This window comes from Bidens hawaiensis, unplaced genomic scaffold (assembly GCF_021521415.1).
Source record: "Bidens hawaiensis isolate Kalapana, Puna unplaced genomic scaffold, B.hawaiensis_p1.1 tig00010811_1, whole genome shotgun sequence".
NCBI lineage: Eukaryota > Viridiplantae > Streptophyta > Magnoliopsida > Asterales > Asteraceae > Bidens > Bidens hawaiensis.
Window position 1 is genome coordinate 312,980 of NW_027491833.1, and position 11,901 is coordinate 324,880.

At 35.8% G+C, this 11,901-nt stretch overlaps 2 protein-coding genes and 1 long non-coding RNA gene across 3 annotated transcripts; 2 read left to right on the forward strand and 1 right to left on the reverse strand.

Annotated features, from left to right (window-relative positions):
* Positions 1-2,093: 2,093 nt before the first annotated feature.
* On the reverse strand, positions 2,094-5,334 carry LOC143536522 (heat shock 70 kDa protein, mitochondrial-like). The gene is made up of 6 exons (XM_077030493.1): positions 5,212-5,334; positions 4,501-4,571; positions 4,337-4,415; positions 3,671-4,237; positions 2,968-3,588; positions 2,094-2,885 (listed from the first exon to the last, which is right to left on the reverse strand). Exons 1-6 carry the CDS (start codon positions 5,284-5,286, stop codon positions 2,268-2,270), a joined length of 2,031 nt encoding a protein of 676 aa, XP_076886608.1. The 5' UTR covers positions 5,287-5,334; the 3' UTR covers positions 2,094-2,267.
* A 2,484-nt stretch (positions 5,335-7,818) lies between these two features.
* Positions 7,819-8,555, forward strand: LOC143536502 (uncharacterized). The gene is made up of 3 exons (XR_013135896.1): positions 7,819-7,892; positions 7,987-8,034; positions 8,130-8,555. It is a non-coding gene; the product is annotated as an uncharacterized LOC143536502 (long non-coding RNA).
* A 1,940-nt stretch (positions 8,556-10,495) lies between these two features.
* LOC143536503 (basic form of pathogenesis-related protein 1-like) lies at positions 10,496-10,990 on the forward strand. Its single transcript, XM_077030479.1, has one exon. The coding sequence runs from the start codon at positions 10,496-10,498 to the stop codon at positions 10,988-10,990; it is 495 nt and encodes a 164-aa protein (XP_076886594.1).
* Positions 10,991-11,901: the final 911 nt, after the last annotated feature.

Genomic DNA, 11,901 nt, shown 5'->3' on the forward strand with positions numbered 1-11,901 from the left:
GGGCATTATGCCTACCTTGGTTGGCTTATAAAACCCTAGATGATCGAGCAACACTTCGACGCCGCTTCGTTTTCCAACACCTTTCGATCAATGCCTTTCTTTCGACACCCTTTTATTTTGCACGCAAAACGAGGCACCAACACTTCTTTCCACATCGGCACGCTTTCCGAGACGGGTCGTCGGGATCTCTTGGGCAGCTTGGTCTTTGATTATAATGTCGTCGGTAAGTGACACAAATATTGAGGAAACGGGCACGGAAATTGAGGAATATAGGCACGTTTTTCGAGGCAAACGAGGGTATAGTCTATGATGCTCTAAGAGAGATGATTGTATGAGAAATTTGAGTGTGAACTGGTTGAAACCGTAGCTTACTATTTATAGGCAAAAAAGCAGGGTCATCGCGATACATGATGGCCATTGGTCAGCCTGTCGCGTATCGCGACGTAGGCTTGCGTCGTCATCAATAGACCTGCCATGTGGCGCCATGTGGCAGGCGTTGCGACACGTGTCTCTTGTGTCAGATTGAGTCATCTCGATACGCGATGACTTTGGAACTAAGGCCGTCGCGTATCGCGATCAGCCGAAGAGACAGAATTTTCATTTTAGGCCCTGAAATTTAGAATTTGACATTTTTGGTCCTTTGACTTTTGAAACTTGGTATTTTTATCCGATATTTTCACGGTGTTACACCCGCGGTTGATCCTTTATGGGTATTTGGATCTTTTCACTATCTTACCTCTATATTCATGTATGACATTAAACATTGAAAAGATGACTTAATATCTGATGCTATTGTTTTATATACAAAACGTATCATTAGATATTGTTGATATGTTTAATTATGCAAAAATAATAACTACTAACAGATACCATGTATAATCGTGTGATACGAACTGAGGGTAGATTTAGCATAATGTTAGGTTTTTCGTCGATCGGTCTCATTAGATTATGTTATGTATTAATAAAAAAAGAAGTATTATGTACTGAATAATTTTATTCACTTACTCATAGATTTAGCTCGTGATCTTTTGTTATGTAGTTTATTACATCGTGGGCCACTTTTATACTATGGTTGTTGGTTTAATCTGATCTCCTTAAAGTTTAGTTAAATATTAGTTAATGTCTGGTTGGTTAAAGTTAGGGTAGAATATGTAACTATAGTAAATAACAGGCTAGTTTTGAAATATTTGTAAAAATTCTACCAGTGTGCCGTGCCTCTTTGCAAACCAGCGCATCTAAACGAGTGAGAGTATAAGCCGAATACCGTACAAGTTTTATCGGTTCAGTACTTTACCTTTTTCAATGAATACTTATAGTTATCATTTTGAACTTTTAAAAGTGATATATACAAATACCAAATGTTTGTGTACTTTTTTTTACTTGAAGCACGTCTTTCGATTTTGTGGTTCTTTTTACGAGATTTCAAACATCACTGATTAGTTAATTGTCAATTGTATATGAATGAAACAATTGATGTCGACAATTGCGTGACAACAAGGGTTCTTAGGTGTGTCGTGCCTAAGGGAGCCATCTCTTTGATCGGGTTAGTGTTGATGTAGGTGAAGTTACCACCGATGATAGGGCGGGTCAACCATTTCAAGGGCCTAAAGCGATGTTAAAACCTAGGTCTTTTTCCAATTTTGTTGTTATAAACACAATTGATACGTAATCGAGTTGTGCCAAATAGTATACCTAATCGAGTCGTGACGATTAGGATACATAATATAGTCTCATCACGTTACTAAGAAAAACCAAGACAACCAAAACACTGGATACAAATAATCAAGTCTCTCCAAGTTTAATCGATCACATACAACAATCAATCAACTGACACATTTTCAGTTGATTACATACAACAATTAATCATTTCACAATCAATCAATTGACACATTTTCAGGTATCAACCGTCTGTCTAATTGTAGGCTTGATGAACACACTGAATAGATTATCAATCACATAAACATAAACTTGATGTATTTTAGTTTATATGACTTGCTAGTGTAACTTCTACAATATTTGACTTTGCCAATATTGGTGTTGTGATAACTTTTGCCAGGCATAGTTTCCAAGTTTAGCATTAAAACCACCACAGATAAGACCAAACTCTGTTTCATTTCAGTCAAAAACAACAAACAAATCCAGCCGAGCAACCCTTTTAAGGCTTTAACATCCATATAATCGTTTGATTATTTCTACTGCTAGTCATGGTAGATTTAGATACAAAAAACCGTCGCATTCACGAAACAAAACATCAAATGGAGGATCTTCTACTTCTTTACATCCTCATACTCCGCCTCTGGAGCTTGTTCACCGCCTCCTTGTGAACCACCTGATCCCCCTGAACCGCCTTGCATATGCTGTCCAATCTTCGACTGTGCCTTGTTTGCAGCATCAATCTTGGCCTGAATCTCTGCAGCATCCTCACCGCTAGAAGCCTTCCTCAAATCAGCAATCGCACCCTCGATCTCAGCCACAACGTCACTAGGAAGCTTATCTCTGTACTCGTTTAGGTTCTTCTCAACACTGTAAATAGTGGTATCAGCATTGTTCTTAGCATCAATCAACGCCTTCCTTTCAGCATCCTTTTGTGCATGAAGCTCTGCATCCTTAACCATCTTCTCAATATCAGCATCCGACAGACCTCCCGAGGACCTAATTGTAATCTGCTGTTCTTTTCCAGTCGTCTTATCTTTAGCTGAAACGGTCACAATCCCGTTTGCATCGATATCAAACGTCACCTCAATTTGAGGCATACCTCTTGGAGCTGGAGGGATACCCATGAGTTCAAACTCTCCCAATAACTTGTTATCAGATGCCATTTCACGTTCTCCTTGGAGAACTTTAATCCCCACTTGAGTCTGGTTGTCGGCTGCTGTTGAAAACGTCTGCAAACAAAAACACAATTAAACGATGTCAAAACAACTGATTGATGCATATCAAACATCACAGTGGCTCGTTTACACTCACCTGACTTTTCTTGGTTGGGATTGTTGTGTTCCTGGTAATGAGTTTGGTAAAGATGCCACCGAGTGTTTCAATACCGAGTGATAAAGGTGTGACATCAAGTAAAAGAAGTTCTTTAACATCACCACGAAGAATGCCACCTTGGATAGCTGCTCCCATCGCAACTGCTTCATCAGGGTTCACTCCTTTGCTTGGTGTCTTCCCGAAGATTTCTGTAACAACTTCCTGAACTTTGGGGACACGTGTCATCCCACCAACAAGGAGGACTTCATCGACCTCCTTGGTTGTTACACCTGCATCCTTCACACAGTTTTTGCATGGACTCTTGGTTCTCTCAATCAGGTGGCTAACTAAAGCCTCAAATTTAGACCTTGTTAGAGTGATGTTCAAATGCTTAGCACCAGATGTGTCAGCTGTGATGAACGGCAAGTTAATATCGGTTTGAGTTGTGGATGAGAGTTCGATTTTAGCCTTCTCAGCAGCTTCCCTAAGTCTCTGAAGAGCGAGTCTGTCTTTTGTCAAGTCAATGCCCTCTGTTCTCTTGAACTCACCAACCAAGAAGTCCAACAAGGCGTTATCAAAGTCTTCTCCACCAAGAAACGTATCACCGTTTGTTGCTTTCACCTGCACAAACAAAAACAGTCATTAGTAATAATACATGATATATGAGAAACCCACTTAACAGAGGAAATAGATCACTAGATACCTCAAAAACACCATTTGAAATCTCCAAGATGGAAACATCAAAAGTCCCACCACCAAGATCGAAAACTGCAATGAGACCTTCTTTGTTGTTTAACCCGTAAGAAAGTGCAGCAGCTGTCGGCTCGTTGATGATCCTCTGCACATCTAAACCAGCAATTTTCCCAGCATCCTTCGTGGCTTGCCTTTGTGCATCATTAAAGTAAGCAGGTACAGTGATAACAGCTTTATTAATGGTTTTTCCAAGATATGCTTCAGCGGTTTCTTTCATTTTTGTAAGAACGAAAGCACCAATCTGGCTGGGAGAATACTTCTGTCCATTGGCCTCAACCCAAGCATCTCCATTTGGAGCCTTGACAATCTTATATGAAACCATTCCCATTTCTTTTTGTGTCTGGGGGTCGTCAAAACGTCTTCCAATCAAACGTTTTGTCCCAAACACAGTGTTTGTTGGGTTGGTAACCGCTTGTCGTTTGGCAGGAGTGCCCACAATTAACTCTCCTTTCTGGTTAAAAGCCACAACTGATGGAGTTGTACGTGCTCCTTCAGCGTTTTCAATAACTTTTGCAGTCTGGGTAAAAATCATCAACAATTGCACTTTAATAAATATTCAGAAGATTCAGAAGATAAATATAGAATACTTTTGAAGTTTGAACAGTATAGAGCTTACCTTGCCCTCCATGACTGCAACACATGAGTTTGTGGTACCCAAGTCAATCCCAATAACTTCATTTCCAACAGGTCTTGAGCTGTATCAAAAGCTTTTATTAGCTAAAAATGAATAAAATAAATGCATACAGACGCGGGAATAGCATAGACATTGCAGTATGATACCTGAAAGGCCTAGCAATTACGCCTAATTTGTGACTTAACGGTGACACAGTCGATGTTTTGGCTCCATTTAACTGCATTAAGATCCATAATGTAACATTCAATACTAGTTCTTTAGCAAACTATTAAAGTATTGACATAAAACAATAACATGTAGGAAAACATTCAAGGTTATTCACATTTATGACCCTACACAACTCAAATTCATATAATCATATTCTAGGCAGTCAATATCGATGGTATCTCGTTTATCGGTCCTCGTGTGAAATATCGGTACCGATAATATCAGCAATATCGACCGATATTTCACTGACATCAATGTCTTAAATTTCAACTTTTAGTGTTAATGTTAGTGTTTTGAGTCTTAACCAGTTCCTACTTGCTACAATTGTGTGTGTTTTGCAAGTTGCAAAAGGTTAATTTGGTAATAGTAGGAAGCGTATACTGAATTGTTAGTTATATAAAAATTCTGCATGATATTAAAATAACCGATATCCGATATTCTTCCGCATAAACTGCTTAGATCCTAATTATACAACACAAGACGGTATTAACTTTCAAACAACTGTGAAAACAATAACATTCATATCATGCTTCATACGCTAACAGCTCTTGTACGAATCAAAACTCCTCACAGCATAATCATCAAAATATGCGTACACAAACAAATATCAAGACAAATCGAAATGATAAAGTATAAGATAAGATTCATACGGATTTAAAGGCGGAAAGAGAAGCAGAAGAGATATCTCGTCGGCGAAGAGATCTCAGCAACGCCGCAGTAGCCATGACGGTGGAGAGTGAATTGTGTTTTTTAGGGTTTAGGGTTTTTGCGAAATGAAAGATATAGAAATGGATTTGGTGGTGTTGTGTGGATAGTACTAAATAAAATAGGTGAAAGAAATTTTAGGGCTTTTTAGATGCTCCTAGACTAGACCTTGCCTTTGTTTGTTTGGATTTTGTTTAATTTAATAAATTGGATTTGGATTATCATAATACTTCTATTAAATGCATAAACAGGAGTAAATATTTGGTCCAAAAATAAATAACTTAAAACTTAAAAACACAATCTTAATGATTTTGATGATTAATAGCCCTAGTGAAGCTGCGCCACTGCAAACAGCTAACATTGTTACTTTTTAGTTAGTTAGCATGGGGTTTAGTGGATGAAAATATGTTGAAAGTTGTGGCTATTAGAAAATATTTATTCAATTGGAATTAATCCTCAGTCAGTAGGTTAAAGTTGAGATTATTAAAATTCAATAACGCTTATTTGATTTTTTTTTATTGAATATTAAAACACACTAGTTAATTGTTACTATTATCGCAATTACTATTACTAATATATACAAATTACTGAATTAGAACTTTGGTGCCGCAAGTGCCCTCATGGCCTCATAGGGCCACTTAGCGGCACCTTAGTGGTTGAAGGCATTATGCTTTTTTTTCTTCATTTTTTTAAAGTTTCGGTACTGTTGCGAACATAACGTAAGCTAACTGACATGCCAAACTGTTGGTCGTTTTTTGTTTTAGTTCTGCTCTTTAACAAATGTGTCGGAAATCGATCGAATTCGCGTAGACTCACCGCATTTTGTTTCAACTATGGTAACATAACGAACTTCAACGTGAACAAATGAATAACAAATTTGTTTTTTTTTTGTTTTAGTTCCGGTACGTAACAAATGTAATGTAGACCGACTGAATTTTCCTAGACTAACCGCCTCAACGCTCGGGTTTTGCCAACGTCCGAGTTTTACCGATCAACGCCACCCCATTGGTCCACCTCAAATTATATATTTTTGTTTAAGTTCCGATACTAGAACGCACGTAACTGGAAAAACCGAATTCACATCGATTTACAGCATCAACATCGTTGTGTCAGGTGAAAAACTAGTTATTATTTTATATATAATAAAAGACAACTTTGGTGCTGCAAGTGTCCGATTGGGCCACTTGGTGGCGGTATCTTAATGGTCGACGAAGCTTTTTTAGTAGTAATGAACATAACGTAAAACGATCAAATGCTAATTTTGTTTTTTTCTTTTTATGTTTTAGTTCCGCTGCCGTAACGAATGTGATGGAAACCGACCGGATTCGCGTAGAGTCAGTCACTTTTAGTTATGGTATCTTAACGAACGTAACAAAAACCAACCGAATGCTAATTTTTTTTTGTATATATTTTTGTTTTATTTTTGGTACCGTAACAAACGTAATTGAGATCGACCAAATTTGTGTATACTCATCGTCTAAACTCCCAAGATTGACAACGATCAAGTTTTACTAATGTCCAAGTTTTAGTCCCGATACCATAACGCACTTAACCGAAACCTACCGAATTCGTGTCAACTTACCGCCTCAACATCCAGGGACCGACAACATTTGAGTTTTACCATCGTCTGGGTTTTACCGACCTTGTCCCGGCGTAACGCGTCAGGTGAAACACTAATTTAAAATAGAAGATACACGGTTTGTCTCAAAATTCAAATTTGTTCTCACATCATATTGAAATAAAAATAATTATTAATGATTATCATTGATCAACCTATTACCTATTCTTAAGATTGTTTATCATATCCCAAAATATAAAATTGTCAAAATGGCTATAAATTCAAAACCATAAACATTCAATAATATTCACCGACATTAATTAATATTCACGATGACTACATCCGTTACTTTTGTTAAAATAAAAAGTAAAACCACAACAGTAGTGATAATAAAATTATATATTATATGGTCAGAAAAAAGTGAACTTCAATCTGAGTCATAGAGAATACCCGATGTAATCCTGCCCATTGATATTAATGTAGTGGTTTTCATGATGGTTACCATTTTCCTCACGTTATAATAATAGGTTACAGGCAGTTTACCATCCCTCTCACGTCGCCCTCTTCCATCCTATTCAACAACTGATCAGTTGGATCTGATTTCAGGGGTTCGTCATCCCCATCCTCCTTTCCGTTAAAATTAATTAATAATTTCGATTAATTATAAAATATTTGGTTGCTGGATTTCGAGTTAGTCTTCCTCTCAATTACGTCCAGTTCATTATTGTTGAGTTTGTTTTCCCTAACTTTGAACTTTACGTTTGATTTGTTGACAGTTCAAAGGAGACGAGATTCTTCTCCTTCTGATCAATCAGAGTAAATCGATTGTGGATGCTATCGGTCAATATGTAATCACCACTTCAATGCCCAAGACGAGGTATGTATATTAATTTCCCTTAATTTGTTTATTATTTAAACCAAATCCACATTAAATTGTAGACGATTACATTAACAAGGAATTTTATAATCTGCTTATTGTGATCGAGGATCGAAGGATGGAGGATTATGGATGTGATTTTGGCAACAAGTTGTAGCTAGAGGATGCTGTCTCTCAAATCATATTTGATTGTAAGTTTCTTTCCCCTGTTTTTGTTTCCATAGTTTTGGGAATTAACTCCACTTTATTATGATTCCTTAAAAAGTCAATTTTCTTAATTACAAGGTTAAGACCAATTTTTGTGCTGCTGTTGGCTAGGCTGCTTCAAATCTGGTATGTTTGTTACATTATATGTTCTTAATAGCTTAAATGTGTATTTTTTGTTATCTTTTTAAACTGAAACTACGTGAGTGTTATATTACTTTCAGATGCAAATATTGAGAACATTGACTAAAAATACAGCCACTATTGTTTTGAGGGTTTGGGCTGTGGTCTTTATGGGATGTATTCCATGAAGGGTAAATATGTCTTTTACCATTCATTCACAATCAGTTTGATCAATGTGAACATCTTCACAACTACTTATAATTTTGCGTTTATAAAGTCTATATTGTTTCCGTTAACAGGTACTCAAAATAAAGTCTACTTTCGAATTTTTCTTGCTTAACATTGTGTGATTTGTAAGTATAATTTTTATGATTTTTATATTCATATTATGTATGTAGGATGTCTAGGATTCTGATCTAAAAGCCAAAAGTGAAACTACTATGACAAATAGCAAGGTAATTTAAGATCTAATGTTGACTAAAAATAATAATTTCGACCCGTTTACCCAACAACAGGCCGATTATATGTGTATGTGTGTGTGTATAATTTAATTATATAGTTCGATTTAACTAATGAATGTTGATCTGCACAGGGTACAACCAAGATATCCTGTACATAAAAAAATGTAGACTTTAAAGTTCTAACCGCTGTAATTTATATCAGCAACTTTTAAAGTGTTAACTACTTTGAGAAAATCGGGGGCACAAACATGGGCATATTAAAACACGTGCTATTGACCATGTCAATTGTTTATTATATCAAAATTAATCACATGTTATGCGATTATAGATTTATATGTGCAAGTGTGCAACATTCAAATAATAAATCTTTTTGTTATTCCTAACACCCACTAACCCCATCTTTTTGTTATTCCTAACACCCACTAACCCCATTTTACATATAACCCATGATCTCCCACAAAACAAGGGAACATATACCATTTGTTAGCATGCTATGATTTGGGTTTGTTTTCAATTCAAGATTTTATAAATTTCTATGATAATTGTTTCATATCTATATTATATATTAAGGTTTAAACATGATATGAGGGATGCATTATTTGTTTTACAAAATACCGTTAATACCTAAAACAAAGCTTACATGCAACACGAAGTTACTTATAACCTTTATTACGTTTTCATGCACAATGCTTGCGTCTATTGCCTTCATTGAAATAATTTAATTTTAAACTCTAAAAAAAGGTAAGCATTGTACATCCTGTTGAAGCAATACAATTATATTTTCTATTCCCGTGAAACCGTAACTCCCAAAATGTGTTGTAAAGTAACCAAACCGTCACATTTGTTACTAAATTAATTAATGTAATCACATTTCTAAGTTGATATTTCTGTCCACCGGACAGGTCAACTACTAGCTAGAAAGGTTTGATGAGAAATTTATAGTGGAGTAAATTTAGGAATATGTGATTTGAACCCAATAATCAAAATAAAATTCTATGGTTTTGATGCTAATAAACAAAATGACTATTAGTTTATCTAAGTTTAAATGTGTGACATATATTGATATATTGCATTATTGCGTATTCTCTCATTATAGAAAATTAGGAAGTATCATACTGATATATAATGAGTCTCGAGCCCAACTATTAGTTTAAGATCAGTAACCATTAACTAAGTTGCTACAAGCCCAATATGTTCAGCCCAAGTCCAGTATATGAAAGATACACCACCTAAAACTAGAGGCGTAAAAAACCGGTTTCACCTAAATCGCCCCGGTTCCCCTCAAAATCTATCAAACCGGTTAAAAAATACCGGTTTAAAATCAAGTATAAACCGGATCGAACCGACTTGGACCAGGTCGGCCTATCTTGCATCTAAATAGGTTTATAAACCGAACCGGTTTTGACCGGCCGATGACCAAACCAGTTTGATTTAAACTGGTTCAGTTTGGGTTTAAAACCGGTTTTTTACACCTCTACCTTGAAACAACACTAAAAAAAATTTATACAAACAAATGTTTGACATTGAATTAAAAAATAAGAAGCATATATTTTGAAGAAGGTACGTGGTTAGTCTCAAAATTTAAAACAAATTTTCTTTTTGGTTTTCACATTATATTAAAATGAAAAAGAATTTTAATTATGATTTATCAAGTATTAATATATCAATATCCTATTCTTAAGGTCGAAATCATAGCCCAAAATATAAAAATGTCAAAATGACTATAAATTCAAAATGGTAATTACATCCGTTACTTTTGTTAAATAAAGAAGTGGAGTAAAGTTAGGAAGATGTGATTTGAACCCAATAAATCAAAATAAAATTATATAGTACGTTTGGATGTTACTATAAACAAAATATATAAGAAGAATTATTTATCTCATTATAGAAAATATCAACGTATTATCGTAATTTAGCATAATCACATGCGATTATTTTTCCCATCTTATCTATAAATACAACATTCATAGAATACATTTGCACCATTACAATTTACACCATTGCCAATGGACCTCACTCGGATTATCCAAACCCTAGCCATTGTTCTCTTAACCTTCTCATGTTTCATACATGTCTCCAAAGCCCGGGGACACCCCTTCCTAATTCCTCACAACCAAGCCCGAGCCCGAGTCGGGGTGCAACCCCTCGCATGGAACCAGACCCTAGCTACGTATGCTCGTGAATATGCAACCCAAAGGCTTCGCAACTGTGCTCTTATTCACTCAGGAGGACCTTATGGTGAAAACCTAGCCGTGGGTTACGGTGATCAGTTTGATGCTAATGCCGCGGTTAATTTGTGGGTTGGTGAGGAACAACACTATGACAAGGTATCAAATTCGTGCGTTGGTGGCGCGTGTCTTCATTATACACAAGTAGTTTGGAGAAACTCGACTCATCTTGGTTGCGCTAGGGTTAATTGCTACGACGAGATTGGGACCGGGTGGGTGGTTATATGTAGCTATGATCCACCAGGGAATTATGTTGGTGAACGACCGTATTGATCAACTCATATATATATGGAGTTATGATTTTATGTGAGAGCTAGTGTTGGTTCATGCTTAGAATGTATTGGGGTTTAGAATTAATTGATGTGTTCATGTTAATGTCAATGTTCAAGTCCTTTTGAAATTTCCCATTATGCTTGTTAGTTTTTATATAATTTGTGATATTGGATATTAGCACTTTGGTTTTAACACTTAACTCTTAATATTGCAAGTGATGCAAAATATACATAGAAGAGAGAATGTAGTTTTGGTACCACAAAGTGTTTGGTTCGGCATGCAGAAGCTCATCTTCTGCCCTGTTTATCTCTATTTTATTTGGTTATGAATAAGCTTCCTAAAATACAAAAATAACTTTTGATACATATATATCTATTAAGAAAATGATATAAAAGTAGTGATAAAAAAAACCTTTGTTATCTTTTTTAGAATAGCGTTTGGATACGCCAATAATACCCGAGTGAGCCTTTCTGAGACGGAATGTCAACCGTCCATACTAATTTTAACGCTCCAGGCATGACTCACCCAAGAACATCATTAAGGAGAAAACCCATCATTATGAAAAAACCCCATTGAGTCATGTTTTGAACCTGAGACCTCAAGGATCCCAAGTGTTAACTAACCATCATCCCATGCCATTCAGCTAATCAGCAAGGAAAAAACCTTCCTTATGACCCAACTTATTTAGCTAACATTTAAATTCTTTAGGATTATTAAAATTATGTCATTAAAAAATGTAATAATAATCTAGTTATTACATAAATATTGTTTGTCGGCAATTGTTAAATCTATAAATAAACCCCATAAATGAAGTTTTTATTAGTAAGATAATTAGTTATTTGTATCATGTATGATTGTATTCAAGTATGCGAGTTTCTCAAAGAGAAATTAGCGGTTACGAGATGAGGATA